This window comes from Marmota marmota, unplaced genomic scaffold, assembly GCF_001458135.2.
Source record: "Marmota marmota marmota unplaced genomic scaffold, marMar, whole genome shotgun sequence".
Taxonomy (NCBI): Eukaryota; Metazoa; Chordata; class Mammalia; order Rodentia; family Sciuridae; genus Marmota; species Marmota marmota.
Genome location: NW_025999869.1, coordinates 16,443,709 through 16,467,621, shown reverse-complemented (window position 1 = coordinate 16,467,621; position 23,913 = coordinate 16,443,709). Strand labels below are relative to the sequence as shown.

The 23,913-nt window shown below is 41.7% G+C and overlaps 1 protein-coding gene across 6 annotated transcripts in view; it reads right to left on the bottom strand.

Annotated features, from left to right (window-relative positions):
• Timd4 (T cell immunoglobulin and mucin domain containing 4) overlaps window positions 1–20,759 on the bottom strand; it is a 38,833-nt gene extending 18,074 nt beyond the window's left edge. For 2 of the 6 annotated variants that reach the window (XM_048782773.1, XM_015492679.2), the window contains exons 1-5: window positions 20,615–20,759; window positions 15,059–15,400; window positions 11,548–11,802; window positions 10,058–10,141; window positions 9,444–9,539 (exon numbers count right to left, since the gene is read on the bottom strand). In XM_048782773.1, the coding sequence (XP_048638730.1) occupies window positions 9,444–9,539; window positions 10,058–10,141; window positions 11,548–11,802; window positions 15,059–15,400; window positions 20,615–20,672 (835 nt within the window). In that variant the 5' untranslated portion in view covers window positions 20,673–20,759. Of the gene's footprint in view, window positions 1–3,346; window positions 3,487–9,443; window positions 9,540–10,057; window positions 10,142–11,547; window positions 11,803–15,058; window positions 15,401–20,614 lie in introns of those variants that run through there. The other 4 variants (XM_048782782.1, XM_015492680.2, XM_015492681.2 and 1 more) reach the window with 4 other exon arrangements.
• Window positions 20,760–23,913: the final 3,154 nt, after the last annotated feature.

Sequence of the window (23,913 nt, the reverse complement as noted above, 5' to 3'; positions counted from 1 at the left end):
ATCTTCAGAAAATGCCGTGCAGTGGGCATGGTTATTGTCCTTGTCTTACAGTGGGAAACTTTTGCAGCCCTGAGAGGTTAGGCAACTTGCTAAGGTCACGTGGCTAGGAAGGGACAGAGCAAATCTCAGAGCCAAGATTATCTACCTGCAGAGCTCAAGCCCTTATCCTCTGGGTTTGATGGACTTTGTAAATTGTGGGAAGAGCCCACAGAAACCTTGCTCTGCAAAGATTTGTTCTGGAAACTGAATACAATAATAAGCAATCCATTTAGAATGAAACCCCAGTCAGCTGCCATCTATATGGGTACAGTTTTAGGGAAGGAGATCCTAATGCACATTGACATCAATGATTATTATGAGCACAATGGAAGCATCAGAAGGACATGAAGCATATGTTGTTTCCACTGAGCTTCAAAATGATTCTATGAGTTAAGTAAACTTGGAAAGAATGATTGAAAGAGGAAGAAACTGAAGTTCTGAGAGGTCCCAGGCCATGCCCAAGGTTGCACAGCTAATGATGATTGCTAGTAAATGACACAGCAATGACATCTGATTACAGATTCCACTTCTTTCCTTCTTTCCGAGCATGCAGGGCTCAACACACCTACCACCCGCATGTGGCATGCTCTTGCCAAAGGCATTTTTGTCTTTATTAATAGATTTATTCCCAGTGAGGAGAACAGAGGTCTTATCACTGAGGACCCATGGACCCTGCACCCCTGTGAAATCAGAATTTCCTCTAAGAGCCTGGAAGCCCCTCCCTGGATCAAAAATAGGGGGACATTTGTCCCTGCAGAGAGGTCACAGTCCAGCATTGGTCCGGCTCTGTGTTCTGTTTCAATGCCTCAAACTTAACTTCTTTTCCCCTCTGTGTTTGACTTGCCAGACATAACTCCTGAAGCTTGACAACTGTCTTTGATCTTATTTGGCTGACCTTTCTGAAGGTGAGCTGCTAGATGCTAGAATTACATGGATTCAATTCCAACTTTATTAATAAAAAAATACCATTTGTGCGGCGGATAGGATATAATGGGACTGTGAGAAGAATCGTGAGCATCCACTGTCTGTCCTTCTGCTTTATGCCCCGGAATGTCAGCCTACCAACCGATTCAAGTCTGTGAGCAGCACCGGGAATAAGAGATAAAACAGATCTGCTAATGCCTCGAGGAAGACGTGGACTTTGAAATCAACAGCATCCAATTTCTCGCTTCTAACAATGGCATTTGTGAGCAAACCTGTGCTCTACCTTGTTCTCTGCTCCCCTCTGTTCCTTATGCTGAGCTTGGACTGAGAAATGACAATTCCTCTTATAACTTCTTTATGCCCTTGATCAACTAAAGACCAAGAAAAGTATCTAATTCCAACAGGGCTCCCTTTTATCTAATGAAACAATGCAGAATGGGGGAAACAGCTCTCATTTGGGAACCAGGAGAGTCTCACCCAAGGGGCTGGTCCCTCCTTCTCTTTGAGCTTTTCAAATACATTGGTGCCTCAGTTTCCTCCTCTGTAAAATAAGCAGACTGTACTGTACTTCCTTCTCAGAACTGCAGCTGGGATGGCTTAGAAAGAATCTCAGAGGAAATTTCTACACATACAGTTGCTTGGCCAATCTCATGGGGTTCTTATGTGGCAAGTCCTGGCTTCAGCAGAGTGATCTATATTTTCACAAAGCTCCCGTGACCCCACCCAAGGCCTGGTCTGATATTTATAGATTGCATGGACTCTAAGCGCTAGCTCCTCAGCCTCCTCCTCTTAACTCTAACTTCTCTTGCACTTCTTCTTTGAGGCCCCTCTGCCACAGTGCACAGCATTGAGGATTTCCTTGCAGACAGCTACACCCTCCCTAACCCTTGACAGCTTCCTCTGACCCTGTGCCCTCTGGATCCCATCTTGCTTTTGATATCTACCTCCTTACTGGCTTTTCTTATCCCACCACTTTCTCCCTAGTGTTCCTTCAACAGGGCAGGGGGAGAGGGGACCCTCCTCTGCACCTCTTCATCTCTCCCTTCACCTCCCAATATCTTTAGGTGACCCTGCAGGAGCTTCCCTCATCCCCCCTTTGCTGATGACACAATGAAGTGTTTAAGGGGCCAGGTTCAAGAGCCCAAGAGACCCATAGCTCAAACTCTGGTACGTTCCTTAGTCTCTCCAAATGTTTCTTCTTCTTGGACAGAATACTAGACTCTTCCTCACAGGTCTAGACAATGCTTCAGAAGGACACCCTGTATCCAGAGCACTGAGCCCAGCCCTGGAACATAATAAGCACTCAATTAAGTGTAATTAGCAATAATTATATCTTTGAACCATCCCTCCTGAGGTCACACACAAGAAATCAGGGCAGACTGGCAAGTTCTTAGCATTTACTCTGTGCATCATCACAGTAAGTATTTTGATAAGGTAGGTGCCAATGATGAAAGGCACCCCCCTCCACCCTGGCATCAGGAGTCAGCCCAGACCCACACTTCTAACTGCCCACTAGCCATTTCTCAGAGGCATGTCAATCAATCGGAAGATCTTCCCCACAAAGTCCGCTCTTCCTCTGCACTTCCCTTACCAGTTAACCCATCCCACCAGCCCAATCTCCCAAGTGGCTTCCTTCTTTCTTTTGTGACCAAGTCCTCTGACTCCTGAGTCCTAAGTGATTGGCACGTCCTTCTCTACCATTGCTGCCACCAGCATTTGGGTCCAGACATTCCTCTCTTACTTGAAATACTCTAGGAGCCCACTGGGTAGCCTGCCTGCCTCCAGGCTTGCTCCTCTAACACATCTGCCACACTCCTGCCAGAGCATTTGTCCCCAAGACAGAGCTGGAAATGGCATTCCCTACTCAGAAGTCATGAATGGTTCCTCTGAAGGAATCTAGAATGAATGAAATCTAAATTCTTCAATCCGCCATTCAAGTCCCTAAGAATCTAGCCACAGCTTCCTGTCTCCGTTAGCTCAAACTGGACTTGAAACCATCTCCAGAGAGTTCACGCTCTTGTCAATCTTCCCTGTGTTTGCTCAAGCTGGTCTCCCTGCCCTTAGGTGACCCTGCAGGAGCTTCCGTCATCCCCCATCAATGAAATGATCTCCTCTTGGAAGAACCAATGCAAAGAACATTGAGTAAAACCATCCCTGACCTTGGCTCTCTTTTCCAAGATAGCATCCATCTCTCACTTCTTCCGGCCCCAGTGAACTTTTCACGTCTCTGTCTCAAAACATGAAGCCCCATGAGAACTTGCTCCCCACACACCTGTCTCCGCCAGTAAAATGTCGAGCCCTTTCCCACCCCTTCCCACGGTCCAGAAGCTCCTGGTTTTTATGTCCTGTGCCACATACAGAGTAGCAAGTAAAGATCATGTTACCTTTTTCCATGTGTCTAAACCAAACGCCAGACTACAAGAGAAAGATAAGAAAGTTCCATCTCCAGCGACGGTTTTCCTCTGACAATCCTTTGACTCCATGGAGAGGCCAGCTTGCTCTGGACAGTGAAGCCTGTGCTAGCTTTCAAAGAACACACAGTAATAGGAAAAAATGTTCCCCAAAGCATCCTTACCCCACTCTGCAATCATGCCTGTCCCTGGAACTAAAAATGTCAAATAAATAAACAACCACAAGAAGCTACTGCCAAAAATCACAAGCAAAGAAAAAGAAAAATGTTACATTATCAGAGCTACACTATTGCTTCCAATTTTACTAGATTTACACTAAAGTTCTCATGTGCATTTGGGTGCATTAATGTTTTTTTTTTTTTAAGAGCTTAATGGTTATTAAACAGAGTAGCTGGGTTCATCCTGACAAACTCATACATGCATGGAAATAGATTTAAGTTCATGACCCCGCCTTTCCCTTCCCCTTTTCCCTTCCTCCTCCCGCTTCTCCTTCCTCTACTCTACTAGACTTTCTTTCATTCATCTATTAATTAGTGTTTAATTGGTTCTTTATGTAATCTTATCCTTCCTTCACCTTTTCCTTTCCTGTACTCTTAGCTTCTGCATATGAGAAAAAAAAACAACATTTGACCTTTGAGTTTCTGAGTATGGCTAATTTCACTTAGAATGATATTCTCCATTTCCATCCATTTACCAGAAAATGCCATAAATTCATTCTTTCTAATGAACTCCATGGTGTCTGTGTGTGTGTGTGTGTGTGTATCACAATTTCTTAATCCATTCATCTTTCGATGGGCATCTGGACTGATTCCATAATTTAGTTATTGTGAATTGTGGTGCTGTAAACATTGATGTGGGGACAGGGGTAGTGGCTCAGTGGTAGAGCGCTTGCCTAGCATGTGTGAGGCACTGGGTTTGATTCTCAGCACTGCATATATATAAACAACAACAAAAAAAGGTCCATTGATAACTTAAAAAATATTTTTAAAAAAACATTGATATGGCTATGTCACTGTAGTTTGCCTCTTTTATATCTTTGGGGAAAGTACCCAGGAGTGAGATAGCTGGGTCATATGGGGGTTCCATCCCTAGTTTTTTAAGGAATCCCCAAACTGCTTTCCAGAGTGACTGTACTAGTGTACATCCCACCAACAATGTACAAGTGTTCCTTTCTCCCCACAACCTCGCCAGCACTTATTGTTGTTTGTATTCTTGTTCCTTGCCGCTATGACTAGAGCAAGATGGAATCTTGTTGTAGATTTGACTTGCATTTTTCAGGTGCATTAAATTTTAATTAGTCTACCATTTTGACTTCATGTTGGTGATTGGTATAATGATCCATTGAGGAGCTGAGAAAAAAGTGAATCCTAATACTTTAGGAGTGAATATAAAATTTCCTTGTCTCAAGGGAGCTCTGTTGAGAGATAACGCCTGCCAGTCCTGGGACAAAGGCTGTCCATGCACAAGATCAGGAGAGCTGGCTCTGGTGGCAGATCTCTTCCCAACTCATTGAAAGGCCTCTCTCAAATCACTGGTCTTCTTGGTGCCTCAGTTTCCCCAGTATTCCACACAACACTTCCCCCTACACCCACCTCTCACTCTAGGAGTTCATAGACTCATGATCAGTATCCCTGAATCCTGGCTATGAGTCCCAGCTTTGCTTCTGTCTAGCTGTGTGATCTTGGGTAAGTCACTGCATCTCTGAGCTCCATTTCTATGCAGTTAGAGAGTGGAGGTGAGGATGTCAGTCCTGGGTAGAGTTTCTCTTGATGCAGACCAAAGACTTTATAACTGGAGGGGAGGCCATTAAACTAGAAGATGTGGACACAGAGTGGCCTTATAACATGAAAAACATGAATCTGGAAGCCCTTGAATGGCAAGCTAGATCACGGCTCCTTTTCAGATAGAACTTGATTTTTCAAGTCTAAATTACAAAGTGGAACCTCTATAGATTGAACAAAACTGAGCACAGATTAAGAAAGACAAAACAATGAAGGGAGAGTAAAGACGTCTACCCGCAGCAATAAAACCAGTAATGGCCAGTTCCGCAGAGCATCCTAAAAAGGAGTCAGTGGAAAACGTTCAGAATCTCACATTTACTCTTTTCATAGAGAATTACTACTATAAGATTTTTAAAGATTTTATAACTTCCTCAAGTTCATAATTTTGTCACTCAGGGGCTATTTCCCCAGTGTAATTAGTAATTTAAAAAATAATAAAAACGACAAAGTGTCTATGAATGTATCAGGAATAGCAAGTCAGTGGACATCGGATACTAATGTCCTCTTATTATCCTTCTGGATTAACCTAACAAGGAAGGTGTGTGAGGGGGACTAGCAGCAGAAATGTAAAGAAAGGACACAGGAATCCTTCATGATGACAGTCATTTACCAGCTATTGGTTATACACGCATGCATTTCCTCACCTAACCGTCTCTTAAAAGTCCTTTATTATTATCCTCATTGTACAGTTTGAGGAAACTGAGATTTCAGAAAGGACAGAGCAAGAAGGGGAACAAACAAAAATCACCACAAAAGGGCAATGTACTCATGAGCATTCGGGTCCTCTTAAACCCCAGCCAAGGCCATCCAGAGACCAGGAGGAGGACTTGAAAGAAAGGACTGGAGATATTGAAGCCATTAAAGTGAGCCTGAGATACAATCAGCAGGGGACTTAATCCCAGTCCACTCTATTTCCTCTGGCTTTGGAGTCCATAAATAATGGTGATCGAGGCTTTAGGGAACAATTTGGGACCACTGCACGTACTTCTGCTTCCCAGAAATAAATGAAATGAATCCTCTTAGAGGGTTAAGAGTTTGCATGCTCCTGCTAGACTTCTAAGAGGGAGAAAACAATCTTCGTAAGATCTTCATCAGAGTTTTCATTTGTGGGTGTTTGTGTTTGTAACTGAATTATGGTTTCTAACCATTCAGGAAACTGCAGAAATTTTGGAGAATCCCATGAAAGTTCTGAGCTTTTCCACAGAAAACAGTGTACACACAAACACATAAAAGTCTACATATAATTTCAGGGGATTTATGCTCCCCATCTCCACCCAAAGTTTATCCACAGACAATTCTCATTTAAGGACATAGTTTAAAATTGGACATAGTGGGCTGGGGTTGTGGCTCAGTGGTAAAGTGCTTGCCTAGCATGTGTGAGACACTGGGATAGGTCCTCAGCACAACATTAAAAAAATAAAATAAAGTTATTTTTAAAAATGGACATAGTTTAAAATCCCTGAATCTGGGGTGTGACTCTCTCTCTCTCTCTCTCTCTCTCTCTCTCTCTCTGTCTGGCTATGTGATCTGCGGCAAGTGGCTCCACATCTCTGAGCTCCATTTCTAAGTATCCATATAGTGGAGGGAAGAATTGCTACTCTGAGGAATGCTAAGGATTTAAACTAGCCCTCAACCATAGAAGCCTTACTATCCAAAAAAAAATTGTGAAGAAATGGGGAGGGAATTAGAGACAATTAGCCAGGATGAGGACCCAGAGACGTGCAGTCCCTCTAAATTGGGTTAAAGAATTTTTGCTAAAACAAAGAAGAACCCTTATTCTATAAGAGGCTCCAAAGGGGAGATCAGAAGGAAGCAGCATAGGATTGTCAGAGTAGCCTTAGAGTCGGAAAGACATGGGTTAAATAGAGGCTTGCCATCAACTGGACAAGTTATTCATCTTCGTGGACTCTAAAACAGAGGGGATAACTCTACCTACCTCATGGAATTCATGAAAAATAAGAGATAATACAAATAAAATGTACAGTGGGGAAAAAGGGCCTCAGAAAGTATTGGCTTCTTTAATAAATTCTCTTATCTTCTCCATTTCTTTACCTGTAAAATGAGGATCATAGCTGTACCTGCTGGATGATCACTGTGAGGTTTAAGTAAGAACATGGACATAAAAACTTTTCAATCATCACCTAATATACAGTGAAGTCCTCAATAGGTGGTAATTGCAGTTATACTGTGTTTCATTGTAATAAAAAAATGGGAAGAATAGGGTAATAAATGAAAAAAAACATGACCTTTTATTTCAGACTGGAAGCCCAGGTAAGTCAAGTCATATTTAAGAACATGTAATCAGCTGGGCGTGGTGGCGCACGCATGTAATCCCAGAGGTCTGGGAGGCTGAGGCAGGAGGATCTCGAGTTCAAAGCCAGCCTCAGCAAAAGCCAGATGCTAAGCAACTCAGTGAGACCCCGTCTCTAAATAAAACACAAAATATTGCTGGGGATGTGGCTCAGTGGTTGAGTGCCCCTGAGTTCAATCCCTAATACTCTTCCCCCCCCCCCAAAAAAAAGGCAATCAGAGCTAGACTTCCTGGTTCTAGTACCTGAAAACTATTAATATTGGGAAATTTAGATAAAACAGCTTTCTGACCATCTGCTAAGAGCTATTAAATGAAGCAGCCCCTACATTTCAACCTGGACCCAGCCCATGCATGTGCTCAGCAAATTCCAGTTTCTTCCATCGACATTCAGTGTGATGAGTCTGACTGGCCTTATGGCAAGATCCTCTTAAGCTTCAACCTATGGATATTGCAGCAAGGGCTCTCTCCGTAATAGGATTTGGCCCAGGAGGAGTGAAATTAATGTTATTAGAGATAGTATAGAAAATAAGAAAAGAGATTCTATGTTATTCCCTCATAATTCTGTGTAAAATAGTCTAATGTTTAAAATGGAATAGAGAATAGTAGTTTGGGGACACTATCCTGACCCTCCACTACCTTTCTAGTTGCTTCCTTCTCCTTTGCAAAAAGTAGTTCCTCAACTTCACTCCAACCCCTGAACAAAGAGGGTTTGGATCTTGTCTCCCAGTTTCCCTCTAGCTATCAACTTCCATTCCAGATCTTCACACTGTATGAGTTGATGCAAGCCAAAGCTTCTCAACATCAGATCACACTCGCATTGCATCTTAATTTATAGTCTCATTGCAAAACTTCCCCCTACTTCCACGCACTCCTGTCTACCCCTTCTGAGCCCTATGAGTGTTGTTACATTGCCTCATTTGAGTTAAGGGATGGCTGTTTTCTGATTGACATACATATAAAAAGATGCTCAAACTCCCTGTTAATCAAAACAGGAAAAGAACAAGATGACATGTTCTGAGAAGATTGAAAAAAATAAAATGGTCATATCAAGCATAGGGAGGATATGGGAAAGCAGATATTCTGAGGGTGGGAAAATAAATCAGCACAGGCTTTCTCAAGGACAATTTTGTAATAGCTGTTAAATTGAAAAGGGCACATTTTTTTTTTCAATCTAGCATTTTTACTGCTTCGTCACCAAACCTACCTAGAGAAATGCTTGCATAATTGCTGAAGGAAGCATGCATATTCAAGGATGTTCACAGCAGCATCATTTATAATAGAAAAACTTTGGAGCAACTGAAATACCATTCAGTAGGCAATAGATATTATGAGTACCCATGGTATGACCTATTTTAGTGCAATTCAACATAATGATACTGGTCTCTACATGAACTGAAAAAATAAGTGGTCCAATATACATCATTAAGTAAATAATGATATTTACTCAAATATCATATGCATCATATAACATGCAGTACCTTATTGTATATGATATGATGGCTTAAAACACACACACACATCACAGATAAGGGAATGAAAAAAAAGATCTGGAATGACCATCTTCAATTAATAGTGATTATCTTGGGGGGTGAAGAGGCTGGGATTGAGGACAATGAATCAAGGAGAATTTCATTTCTGTCTTTATGTGCATTAGTATAATGTTTGTGTGATTTAAAATAAATAAGTAATGGTTTGACAAATGAGCTATGATTTTCCTACCACTATTCCTGGCTTCAAGTCTGAAGTTGCTAAAGAAGATGGTGGAGTTCAACAGAGGGGCTTTGGAAATGAGCAGGGGAGGGCAGAAGCCACCCCACCCCCAGGCTTGTAACAGGTTTCACTTTGATCCCAGTTCACAGGAGGATGTGGAATAGGCCCCAATGGATCAGAATCAGCAGAATCCTAAGACATGCAGTCATGTGGCAGATTGTTCCCATAGCCAAAGACAAACCAATCACAAGCACACTGCTCCCTCACCTGGTTGAAGAGGAGTCACTGAATCGCCAGTTTCCCCTGAGTCACTCTCTCTCCGTGTCCCCTGGGATGTAGTCCTAAGAACCCGAGTTTCAGACCCTTTGGAAGAAGAAAGGGAGAAGACTAAACAAACATCCCACTGAGTTTCAACAAAGAAAACTAAAGTCCTTGGAATTAGGATGAGAAAGAAGAGTACCTCATACTAGAGAGGCCACCTGCTACCTTTAGCGAACCACAAAGGCTGCTCTCAAGCCAGCTTGTCCCAGGTGGACTTCAGGGCACAAATGCCTCAAGGCCTCAAGGTTATCTGTAGTCTTCTGTTTCAACACAGTTTTTTTTGTTTTGTTTTGTTTTTGTTTTTTTTAGTACCAGGGATTAACCACTGATCCACATTCCCAGGCCTTTTTATTTTTTGTTCTGCAACAGGGTCTCACTAAGTTGCTTAGGACCTCACAAAGTTGCTGAGACTGGCCTCGAACTTGCGATCCTCCTGCCTCAACCTTCAGAGTTGCTGGGATTGCAGGCCTAGGCCACCATGCCCCGCCTCCGCATCACCTTTACTCAGTGTTTCTCCCTAATCCAAGAGGTGAGGAAAGATACAGTGAGGGTCCGCTCACCTTTAGCCATAGACGAGGCAGTGTCTGCAGAGGTTGCCTTGATGCTTCTCCAAGACGCGCTGGAACCACGAAAAGTTGCTGATTCTGGGAGAGAAAAAAGTTTGATAAAAGGCAGTTAAAAAATAACAGTGTGAACGGTACTTGCGGTAGGTGGTAGTATTCAGAGATGGGGAGGGGCCAGGGAAGTGCCTGGAGAGGGAATTGGGGAGAGGTGGGAGGGGTCTGGGAGGGCCCTGGTGGGGCAAGGGAGGGGCCTGGGAGGGGGGTTAGGAGGGGCCAAGACATACAAGCCCTCCCCTTTTTTTTTTTTTTTAAACAGTCAGCTTTGTGGTTTCTCTATATGTCCAGCTTTCCTGAAAGATGGAAGGTAATTTTGAGACTCAAGGAAAAGAAACTAAGATGTTTTAAGATGATTATTTTAAAGCTTAAAGGAATTTGAAAAAAAAATGCAAAATGGATTAATAATTTAGAGTTTATGGATTTCGATGACGACTCAGAGAATCATAGAATCAGCCAATTCAATATTGGAAAGCCACTGGAATTATCTGAGCCTGACTGAGCCTGCTAAATGCTGCCTCGTGGTTGTCTTCCGGTTCACTTACCTCAGAATCAGGGTTGAAATGTGGAGGAAGCTTAAACAAACCCCACCAAGCAATGGAGCTAGTCACTTTGAGAGGTACAAAGGAGCAGAGTCAAGAAAAATTCAGGGGAAATATAGAGAAACCAGGATAGAACTAGTTGACCTATTTTAAAAACATTTCCTCAACCAATCTCTAAAGACCAGGCAGAGACTTCACCCCAAAAGGAGAGCGCTGGAGTCTGACCCCAAATAACCTTTCCTGGTTCTTTAGGAAGCAAGACTCCTGGGAGGTCAAAGGGAGAACCCAGGAAGCTGACTTGTCAAAAAACACAAAGGAAAAGAAACAGAAAAGGGGGAAAAATGAAACAATAAAGGAACAGTTTAGTGAAATAATATCCACACACACAAGTGCTCTATGCTTGATGGCTGCATCTCGCCCCCCCATTCATATTCATGTTGACATGACAACCCTCAGTACTGCAGAATATGACTGCATTTTGAGTTAAGCCCTTTAAGTGGTAATTAAGGCCAAAGGAGATCATATGGATGGAACCTAATCCAATACGACTGGTCTCACAGAAGGACAGACAGAGGAAAGACCATGTGAGGACTCAGGGAAAAGACAAGCATCTACAAACCAAAGAGGACTGAGGGGAAACCAACCCTGCTGACACCTGAGCCTTGGACTCCGAGATCACAGAGCTGTGAGTAAATGTGTTCTCCTGTTTAAGACACTGGCACGTGGTATCCGTGATGACAGGCCTTGAACACGAATACAAACACGTGCATGCACACCCCCACAAAGACCCAAGAGAAGGTTCTTGGGCTGCCCCAGTGAGAACCTTATTCTAAGGAAATCAGGGCACCTCTCACCAGCGGAAGGGAACAGGGGCCCAGTTCTGCCATCTACCTGTGGTGAGGACAGGCCCTTCCGTAGAAGGCCCGGTGGTCAGAAGACTCGTGGCCACCTCAGGGAGGGAGGTCATTGTTGTCAGGGGGCATGTGGTGGACGTTGTGAAGCCCGAGGTGGCCTTTGTCTGAAGCGGTGTTCTTGTTGTGAGGTCAGGGGTCGTCACGGCTGTTGTTGGAAGCACCACTGTGGTTGTCGTCATGTGAGGGGTGGTGGTTGGGGGCAAGGTGGTCATTTTCCTGGTGGTTGTTGGGGCTGTAACCAATACAAGACGTGTCTGGCACCAAGCAGAGATGGAGGAAAGGAAATGACACAAATGTATCGGGGGCCTGTCCATTTCTCTCCACTTCTATCGCCCTCACCAGGTCTACGGGCCTGGGCCACTGGAATGCTCACTAATGTTGGGTTTCTTCATTCCTTTCCCTTCCAATCTATTCTTCACATACTGGCTACAGTCATCTTTCTAAGTGACAGATCTAATCATGCCTGTCCCTGCTTAGAACGTAGGTAGGGTCCTTCAGGACCAAAAACCCAACCCCATGCTTTAGTCTGCCCAGGCTCCAATCGCATGGCTCCAGCCTCCTCTTCTCACTTTTTCTAGCCAATGGGACTTTCTTCAGTTCTTTGAACACATCACTGATCTTCGAGCCATAGGAACTTTTGTGTGTGCTGTTCTCTCCTTGTCACTATCTATGCACTAGGCCGACTCCTCCTTCAAAGGAGGGCTCAGGGGAGGCTGAGGCAGGAGGATTGTGAGTTTAAAGCCAGCCTCAGCAACTTAGCAATGTCCTAAGCAACTCAGTGAGACCCTGTCTCCAACTAAAATACAAAATAGGGCAAGGGATGTGGATCGGTGGTCAAGTGCCCCTGAGTTCAATCCCTGGCAACCCCCCCCCCAAAAAAAGGAGAGCTCAACTAAAAGTCCCTTCTGTGGAGATGACATCCAGATTCTGCAATATCTACTCTAGGACTCTCTCTATTGTGCTCTCCTACTTCACCTCCACAGCATTTGTGGCATTTCAGAAATGCTATAAATTTAATTACTTGGTTATTATTGTTTGTTTGATTATTATTGTTCAAGATCTACTTCTACTAGACTGTAAGCATCAGGAGGAAATCCCAGCATTTGTCTTGTTCTTCTTTGTGAATCTGATACCCCTCACAGTGCCTGGCACATCATAGGTACTCCAAAAGCATTTCATGAATGCATGAATGAACTAATGCATCCAAAATGCACCCAAAGTGTGCAACTTTTGATGAGAATGTAGTTTACTTCAGATATCAAAGATTGGTTCATGCCAACATTATGCATTCCATAAGCATCTAAATTTGAGTTCATTATCTATAGTTTATTCTATGCATCTCATCTTCTCTAGAATATGTCAAATTTCCCTAGACTTTAATGAAGCAAAAAGACACTATTTGTTCCAAATGAACTTGGAAGTGACCCTGGAGAGTATGAAAGTCAATTACTATTTTATAAAATAATAGCTAGTTATACCAGACAAGACAAGAGAAGACTTGGGTCAGAGTCATTTAACTTCAACAAAATTCATTTTCTTCTGCAAAATTAGAATACCCTCAATCTCATAAAAGAAAAATATATCGATATGTATGAAAGTTTTCTAATTTAAAGCATTCTTTTTAGTTGTTCTCAAATTTTAGAGTGTTTCATAGTCAATGGAGAGATTCAAGAATATAGATATCCACAGTGTGAAGGTTCCTTAAAAGACCAGGCATGGAACCACCATATGATTCAGCCATACCACTCCTCTGTATCTATCCTAAAGAATTATAGCCATCATACTGTGGTGATCCATGCATACTCATGTTTATAGCAGCACAATTCACAATGGCCAAACTGTGGAACCAGCCTAAGTATCTATCAACGGATGTCTGGATAAAGAAAACGTAGCATATATACACAGTAGAATTTTATTCAGCCATAAAGATGAAAGAAATTATGTTATTTGCAAGAAAATGAATGGAACTTGAGACCATTATGTTAAGTCAAATGAGTCAAAGAAGGTCGAGAGTCATATATTTTCTCTCAAATGTGGAGGCTAGAGAGGAAAAAGGGGGGGGGGAGTGTGTGCAGGGTGGTCTCATTAAAATAAAAGGAAGATCAGTAGACGAAAAGGACCAGTGAGTGGGAAAAGGGGAAAGAAGGGGAAAATGCTGGGGAGTGGTACTGGCCAAACTGCATTGTTATATTGTGTGCATGTAGGAATACGTAACAACAAATCCCATCATTGTGTATAGCTATAATGTACCAGTTAAAAATGTGGGGGAAAAATAAGATAGATATCCAGATCCTGCCTTCCAAGGCACAGATCTGTTAGGAATAGAGCCCAAGAATCTTCCAGTTGATGTGGATGCAGGCATAATACACACCTCACTTTGAGAATCTACATGGTGGGCAAGCACTGAAGTGGGTTATTGATAGCATAATTTAACCAGAGGCTCTAAACAGCCTGTTCTACACAGCTCAGATCTTTAGGAGTCCCCTGCTTTCCAAATTTTATCAGAAGCCACTGATGGCAACAGAAAAAATATATGCCTAAAAACTACTCTGTCTACAGATCCCCAGCCCTTTTCCCTCTTTCCAAAGTCACAAACCATTTGCTAATAGGCTAAAGCTTACTCGTGAACACATTTTATTTAGTTCACATGGTATGTATTTAATTATTATTTGGAAAAATTATGGAAAAAAATATGCAAAAATCAATACAGTCCATATAAAAATTGGGAGATCTGAAAACACTGTGCCCAAATTTCTGTTAGCAGACAACCCCCTAAATAAGCAGCAGCTGCCCTCTTCAGTTTGACCCTGCAATTAATTCTTTCTCTTCTGTCTCCCCACCTTCAACCTCATTCATTTCTGAGGCTGTCTTGTCAAACTTGGTTTGAGTTTCCTTTCCTGCTTCATATCATGGCTTAGCACATCAAGTCTAATCTTTCCAATTATCATCTAGACAAATACAGCCTCTTCACTACCACCAGTGAATCTATTACCCATGGTTATGTCTTAGATATGAGATGTCCCCAAAAGCTCATGTGTAGAATGCAAGAATGTTCAGAGGTGAAATTATTAGATTATGAGAGTTGCGACTTAATCTGTGGATTTCTCCATTGATTTGGATTAACTGGATGGTAATGGTGGTCAGGTAGGGTATGGATGGAGGAACTAGGTCACTGAGGGTGTTCCTTTAGGGTTGGTGTTTTGTCCCTGCTGAGCTGAGCACTCTCCCCTCTACCCTTTCCTGGTGCCATGTCCTGACTGCTTCCCTCCACCAGGCCTTTCTGCCACGATGTTCTGCTAACCTCAGGCCCAGAACAACGAGTTAGCTGAGCATGGACTGAACCTCTGAAACCATGAACCCAAAGTAATTTTTCCTCCTCTAAGTTGTTCTTGTGGACATATTGGTCACAGTTATACCAATCTCACCATACACCCATTAGTCACTGAATTTCCCCTTCCCCAGAAACAAGCCCATCTGCATGTGCTCACCTCTACTCAGCACCAAGCGAATGTGCTTCTTCACGTCATTGAACCAGCCTGGCACCTCTATGCGGCAGCAGTACACCCCGCTGTCCTCTTCATTGGTGTTGGAGATGGTCAAGGAAACATGACCTCTCTGGATGTTCCCCAGAAGCCTATATTTTTCAGACGCACTAGAGAGCACTCTAGATCCGTCCGTGTGGAGAAGCGCCTGGCTGCATTTGGAATTGGGACAGTGGCCTTTGCCCCAGCACATGCTGTTTCTGTCCTGAGACCAGGACAAATATAAACAGGGCAAAGTCACTGACTGACCCAAAAACGATGTCACGGTATCCTCTGATGCAGTTGGTACTGCAAGGGAAAAATGAAAACATTAAGCCGCACATGACTCAAATCTCTCAGACATGCAACACAGCTTTCCTGCAAATAGATGCTTCCAGGAAGATGCAAAGAATTATAGTCTGTGTTTTTGTTTATTGTTTTGTTTTGTTTTTGCAGTTCTGGGGATTCAACACAGGGTACTCTACCACTGCCAGCCATTTTTATTTTTATTTTTTATTTCGAGAGAGGGTCTTGCTAAATCACTAAGGTTGGCCTTGAACTTGCCATCTTCCTGTCTCAACCTTGAAAGCAGCTGTAATTATAGGCCTGCACTAGTGTGCCCAGCAGGTTTCTTTAGCATAAAATTTGATTGTGCCCTTCAGCACCCGGGAGCTCCTAACTCCACACACTTTCACCCTCAGTAGAGATGGTCGACCACCTGAGTCTATAAACTAATCTTGGCAGTGAGAGCTTTCTACTGATTTAAACACTCTGATCTTGACTACCATTCAATAAACCAATAAATTCTCAAATCAAAGCTCAGACCCTGTAATCCAATTCCACTATCTTATGCAAACTAATCCAAAACCTCAATAAGCCAATATCATGTACTACTGATTCAAATGCCTCAAATGGGTCTCCCAACCCAGAGTGCACCATGACCGGAAAATGAGCTGTTAAACTATATTCCATTATCCTTCTCGCCTCTCAGTATTGGAAATGGAAATTGCTTCTCTAGACTATTTCTTTAATGTTACAGAATATGAAGTTAAGAGGAATTCATAGATGTTTACTCATTCATTTTTAATAGATAAATAATAAGAGTGTTCATTTAGGGAGTATATATGATGTTTTGATCTATGTATATACAGTAGAAAGTTTCAGTCAAGCTAATGAACATGTTCATCACTTCACCAATGTATCTTTTTTTTGTGGTGAGAACATTAAGTTCTTCAGCAAGTTTGAAATATACATTATTATTTTTAACTGGGAAAACCATGCAGTGCAATAGATCACTAAAACTTATTGTCCCAGTCTAACTAAATTTTAGACCTTTTAATCAATATCTCTCCTTTCCCCATCTTCCCTTCTATTCTGTTGCTAGATTTCACCTGTAAGTGAGATCATACAGTATTTGGCTTCTTGTGCCAAGCTTATCTCACTTAGTGCTTCTTAAATATTAGAGCTAGAAAGGGCCACAGAATTATCTAAAAGGGCAGCTGTCTGCTGGGAAGGATATTGGCCAAATTATATTGTTATATTGTGTGCATGTAGGAATATGTAACAACAAATCCCATCATTATGTACAATAAATGCACCAATAAAATGTGAAAAGAAAATAAAATGGCAGCTGTGACATATAAAAATTCTGGAGGTTTGCATTTACCATGGAAGCTATGTGAGATGGAATGGTACACTGTTTCTAAAATGGAACATCAGTATTTCCTAACCTTGGTTCTCATGGGCATGACCTGGGGACCTTGTTAAAAATACATAAATTAATTGCTGAAATCAGAGTCAGCCAAGGCCAAGGCCTTGGATGGGTACATTAATCAGGTTCTGCGGGTTGTTCTGCTGCAGTTGGCTGTTCAGCCAGTGTTTGAGAACCACCAGGCAAGTTCTTCTATGATTACCTCCATCTCTGGGAATCCATGAAACATTTTCACTACTGCACATGTCAAACCCATTGGTTCAATTGACCATGATCAATTTTTCTAAAACCCACACTCTTGCTAGATGCTATTGAAGTGATAGCTCAAGAGGATATATCTCTCAAAACCTTAAAATAACATCCTGTACCTTTTCCAGTATCTGGATTTCTTCTAATTATTTTCTCCAAGGTACCCTCCCATGGGACTCTCTATTCACTAACTCAAGGAGCTGATTGGCTGAGTTGTGTAACATGGTAAGTAGAGTCATGTTCCTCCTGTCTCAGGAACATCCAGGTCTTCCTCCTTAGGAGATGGTGATCCTGAAGCCCAAGAGTTCCCCCAGGTGGTAAGTAAAACTATGTGCTTCCTGAACTTTCCACAGTTGGCTCTTAACAATGGAAGCGCATTCCAAGTTTGGACCAGCTTTTAATCTTCCTTGATTCAGTCTCTTCACTTTTCCACAGTGGAAAGGCTTTGCAGATTATGTAGATGTACTGGGAAGTCCATTTATCCCGATAAAAGCAGGAAAAAACTAAGAAGTACATTGTCCTCACTCCCCACAGTGTTAGCAATATAGAACACACACACCTGAACTGAATAACCACTGAATTATGAATTTGTTCCTATGACTATTTGGTAAATGAATTTAAAAATACGCTGGGCACCCTGGTGCACACCTGTAATCCCAGCAGCTTGGGAGGCTGAGGCAGGAGGATCACAAATTCAAAGCCAACCTCAGCAACTTAGTGAGGTACTTAGCAACTCAGGGAGACCCTGTCTCTAAACAAAATATAAAAAAGGGAAAGGAATGTGGCTCAGTGGTTAAGCACCCCTGGGTTCAATCCTCAGTACTAAATATATATATATATTCTACTGGCGATTCTTTTATTTTTCTAAACATTATGATATTAAAGGAGGCATCCTATTACATAATAGCAAAAGACCCAATAGAAAAACTGGCAAAGATGGGAGAAAATTAGAGCAACCAATTAATTTTACCCATTATACTGGCAAAAATTTAGAACATATAAAATCAACTCTTGGCCAGCGTATGAGTAAACAGGGCTCCCAGACACTACTGGGGGAATGAAGGGAAGGACTCAGCCTTCTACAGCAAACTGGAATAAAATGAGGGTGTGAACTGGCAGAGCTATACTGTGGGGCACACTGGTAGTTTCTATTAATATTCAATACACACAAGTCCTAGCTATGCTGGACAGTTTCATATTTGTTATGCACCCTCGAGAAACATGTGTGCATAAGGATGCTTATTGGCAAATCAGTTTTGTTTTTTGTTTTTTGTTTTTTTTGCAGTCTGTGAATGCGATGGACAGTGTCTGTGTGTGGAATGGCTGAATGGCAGCATTCTTAGATTGCAGGAAGTCTAAGTAGATTAATAGTGTTAGAAAGTCCTATATGAATTGCATGAAAATTTCAAGCTATTTTAATGTATGCAAAGGGCCAATTTCAAAAGAAGACATAAAATATAAAACATTTTCAATAAATAAATGGAACAGTTTGCATTTCTTATGGGCTGAGATATAGAGAAGTCTGTGGTGGGACAGACCAAACTCATGACATCAATTACCTCCACAGTGACAGGGAAAGGACTGGAACCGGGCGTACTGATCAGAAGGGATTTTGGCTCTACAATATTTTTAGTTTTCCAGTAAGGGAGTTTCTATATTACTCATCTGATTAAAAATCAATATTTGAAAAAAGGAAGCATTCTGTGAGGTGTGGTAGAAAACACCCTTCAGCGTCACGCTGTAACCTCATCTGCCACTTACGGCTTTTGCCTTCTTGCAGAAAAGCCACAGTGATCATCATCATAAGACAAAGAGGAGGGGCTGGGGCTGGGGCTCAGTGGTAGAGCACTCACCTAGCACGTGCGAGGCACTGGGTTCGAGCCTCAGCTCCACATAAGAATAAATAAGTAAAATAAAGGTACTGTGTCCAATTACAACTAAAAAAAAAAAAAGACAAAGAGGAGGTACTCACCTTAGGAAGATGTCTAAGGTTCACATGACATGAAGTATCAAATGTCATGTGAAAATAATTAAGTACAAGTAGAAGTAACCAAGCACCTTGGGATTTGGAAACGGGACAAGAATTTTTCCTTCAGCTGTAAAAGTATCCTGATAAGGAAATACTGGAATCGAATCAGTTTCCCCTCTGTGGAATTACTAGGGTGGGTATAACCAAGGTTCTGGGGCCAGCTAGGTTTCTTCTTCAGTTGATGTCCCTCTCCCAATCCAGGGCTTGGTTTCACCATTTACAGAGTGCAGGGTTTCATTAGGTACCCCTTAGGTGCACATCCAGTTTTGATCCTTGGTAATTCTGTGGAGTCACTTTCCTCTAAGTTGACCATTTTAGAAAAGGCATGTTTTTAAAAAAATACGATTTACCAGGTGCTGTTTCCTTCAAGCAAGATGGGAGAAGCCCATTCTTGACCTATCTGAAGCAGGACATGTGGACATCACTCCAGCAAATTTCAACATAACAAAACTCTCCAAACTTCAAGCTACCAGGGCAATATAAAGACAAGTAAAAAATAGTGATAGTCAGACGATCATTTTCTTACATTAAAAAAGGGAGTGCTCACACACCAAACCCAATATGACATGTCAAAGTGACAGAGACTTCATTAGACTATTCTTTGACAGTCTATTATGCATCAACCATGGAACCAGGTCCTGGGATACAAGAAATAAATCAACCTGTCCTGCCCTCTCTGAGCCTACAAAGCGTCTGCACCAGAGGCCGTGAAGAGAGCAGTTACTTTGGGTGACAAGTTCTCTGATGCAGGAACTCCTGCAGTTGGAGGAGAACTCAGCAGAAGCACCTAGACCAGAACTCAGGCTACAGGGTGGACAGGAAAAGGCTGACTAGTGGAGACCAGAGGTTGCTTGGAGTTGCTTAGAGAGGAAAGAAAGAGACAGAAAGAATAGCACAATGTGGTCTTGAGGGAGAGAGGGAACACAGCGAGAGAACACTGTACAGGACGTATTTAAAATTCATACTCGAATAAACACAGACTTTCAAAACAGCAGGGCCATTTGATATTGTCTAATCCTGGAATCATAGATAGTCAGAGGTCTCACTTGGGTCCCTCACTTCAGACATGGAAGAGGCAGAGCAATTCAGTGTCAATGTTAGTGACTGGGAAGCAACCTTAGCTCAGGCAAGTGTCTGCAGAAAACCCCAGGGTGCAAAGGGTGTGTCACTGGCCAAAGCTAAGTGGTGCATTACATCATTCAAAACCTGGAAACAATGTGCAGGAAAGAAACCTCACCTTGAAGCCCTGTCCCCAGCAAATCAAAACAAAACAAAAAGCAAACAACACTCCCATAATAAAGAGAATAATAAGAATTATAGCAAGGGTTCTTATCAGAACAAATTGCTCTGACTCTGACTGTGATACATAGCTCCTGCAGGTGACAGTTCTTATCCCCATTCACCTCTGTCTTCTCTTAAATTGTCATTTTCAACATAAGCACAAGTTACCCTAACCCGAAAGCTCCCAAATCAATCTCATGGTGAACACCTGGGTAACACGAGCCCTTATAGGGGAAGGTTCCAGAACACTTACCCAGATAAATCCACCCGAACTGCATCACCAGCCAGAGAAGGAGAGGCCCTTGGGACATTTTGACAGGAGTCTGTCTGTCTGTCTGTCTGTTCAAGACCCATTTCTTATACCACGCTTACTGCTGACAGGGTGGGACATTTCAGTTTCAGTTCTCTCTTTGTCTCATTATCTTCCCTTTCCCCCATCCTGAATAGCCTCCCTCAATTTGGGATCTGCGATAAAATGTGCTGAGCACTTTTGTCCTGGTGATAAGTGTGTGTGCACAATTGTCTGGAGTGATGGTAGGGGTGTACATGTGCCTCTGTCCACGCTTGTCAGGGAATCTCCTATGTGTGCATGAACCTCCATGTGTTTGCTCACCTGCTATGTGCATGTGTAATTTGTGAATGGCCATGGTCACCCCGACTCCTGTAGTTTTTGTGACAAAGTGTAATTTACTATTCCCATTAGCAATTGTTTTCCTGTGGGTTCCCCAGTGTAGCCAAGGATAAGTTAGATGGATTTGGCCCCACTTCTATTCTGGGTTCTCCTTCACCCTCTACCCTGGTCACCTTGCCCTGATAATGCAGAAGGAAAAGCAGGGCTGCAACCAATCATCAAAAACACCATTACAATTTACTGGAAAAGAGAAGAGGTTCCCAACCTAGGTGCCCTTCAACAGAAGAATAGATAAAGAAAATGTGGTACATCTATACAATGGAATATTAGTCATAAAGAAGAATGAAATTATGGAATTTGCTGGTAAATAGATAGAACTGGAGATTATCATGATAAGTGAAATAAGCCAGTCCCAAAAGACCAAACAAAGGTTGAATGTTCTCTGATATGTGGATACTAACACACAACAAGGTAAAGGGAGAGAAGAACAGAAGTTCACTGGATTACACAAAGGGAAATGAAGGGAAGGGAGCAGGCATGGGAATAAGAAAGACAATAGAATAAATCTGACATAACTTTCCTATGTCCATATGTGAATATACGACCAGTAGAACTCCACATCATGTTCAACCACAAGAATGGGATCCTAATTAGAATAAGTTATAATCCATGTATATTAATATGCCAAAATACCTTCTACTATCATGTTTATCTAAAAAGAACAAATATAATAATTAAAAATAAATTTAAATAAAAGAAAGAAAAGAGAGCCAGGTATGGCACACACCTGTAATCCCAGCAGCTCAGGAGGCTGAGGCAGGAGGATCAGGAGATCAAAGCCAGCCTCAGCAAAATCGAGGCCCTGAGCAACTCAGTGAGACCCTGTCTCTAAATAAAATACAAAATAGGGCTGGGGATGTTGCTTAGTGGTCAAGTGCCCCTGAGTTCAATCCCTGGTACAAAAAAAAAAAAAAAAAGAAAGAAAGAAAAGAAAAGAAAAAGAAAAAGAAAGAAAGAAAAGAGGTTCAATAGAGGAGCATACTGTTGTACAACAGACAGAGATCTAGGCCCACACCACCACTTGTTAAAGAAGCCACTTAATAGGGCAAAGCACAAAAGACAACCCATGAACCAGACTACAGGGGTTGACACAGATGATTTTGTGACTTCTTTGGATTTTATAGATGAAGCAGTACAATCATATCTCTAAGAACAAGGTAGATGAAGAATCAATTCAATGCTTAGCAACCAGACGTTCTATAAATCAGGATTTTTTTCATCGCTAGTGCTTATTGAGGACTTAATTATATGCTAGGTATTCAGTTCAGTCATACAGTATATTATTTAATATTCCCAACCTTAGAAAATAAATATCATTTTTCCTGTTTAACAGGCAAAGGAAATGAGGCTTAAGAGTTTTTAAAAACATTACTCATTACCCACAGCTAAAAAGTTGTAGAAATAGGACTCAAACTCAGACTTCCTGATCTCAAAGTCCACACTTTTAATCTCTAATCACATTCCCTTTTGACCTGTGGCCCTAGGGTAGTGCTTCCATAAGACCAAGCCTATCCTATCTAGCACTAGAGAGGAAATTTAAAGATGCACCAATGTTCTAGATTTTTTAAAAGCCTCATTTAATTATGTCAAGCTAAATGAGCTGCAAACATTCAATATTGCCTACATAGAGAAAATATAAACATCAATTCTTACCACTGATAGCGTGTGGACTGTGGGATCCTTTCCCACCCTATCCCCAGGAAACTGGAAGAGTTAATCTCTGGATAAACTGAATTGGCCTATAAAACATTTACAGATGTTGATATTCAGGTGTTCCCCAACAATGACACCCAATGCCCCCTCAATACAGCCATCAGTGCCTGACCTCTGCCATGGATACAGAACGTGTACTAGCTTTCAGTGTGTCAGTCCTAGATGTGAATAGACACATGAAGCTCAGCCAAGTTCTTGTACAACTTGAATAAGAAACAAAGACAATGAGGAGAGCAGGGGGGAAATTTTAAAAATATTTTTAGAAGGTGGTATCCCCCCCAAAAAAATATTTTACATCAATGAAGAACAGAGAAAGTATAAAAAGGAAAAAAAAAATCAGACATTGAGAAAGCCCTGTTGGAAATTAAGAATATGTCTCTATGCTAATATTTCATGAAAAGTTTTAAGATAGAGATAATATTTGAAATATAAAGTGAAGGAACTTTGCTAGAAAGTATAATAACCTAAAATGCCATATGACTAAGGTTGTTCTAGTACATTTTCAAAAACGGAAAACAGAAGGAAAGGAATTATTAAAGCAATATTTAAAAAGAAAAAAAAAGATTCCCAAACTCGCATTATATAAGAGATCTGAGTCTTCAGATTGGGAGGACAACTAAATGCTAATCCATGAATGAAAAGATGTCCAAAAAAATGATTACTGCACTACCATGCAATGTGAGAACATTAGACATGAGTATAGACATTATAAAAGTTCAGAGAGAACATAAAAACATATTGCATTGAAAGGATCTGGAAACAGATGGTGTTGATCTTCTAAAGAACAAAGCTAGAGAAGAATGCAGGAGAAGTGTTTTCAAAATTCTGAAGGGAAAACGATTTTCAATTTTATTGAAAATTGGAATCTTATTTCCTACAACTTATTACTCAAACGTAAAAATATAATAAAGACCTTTTTTGGACATAGATTAATACAAAATTTACCTCTTGTGCCCATTTCTTAGGGAGCTTTGGGAGATAAATCTGTAGCAAAACCCTAGAATTAACCAGGAAACAAAATCACAGGATCTAGAAAATAGGATATCGATTCAAAGGATGGAAAATTCCAGAAAGACAGCTGCAGGGCAGATCTAGAGAACATCTCTTTCAGTTCTCTGTCACTGAATCACAAACCACCCCAAAACTGA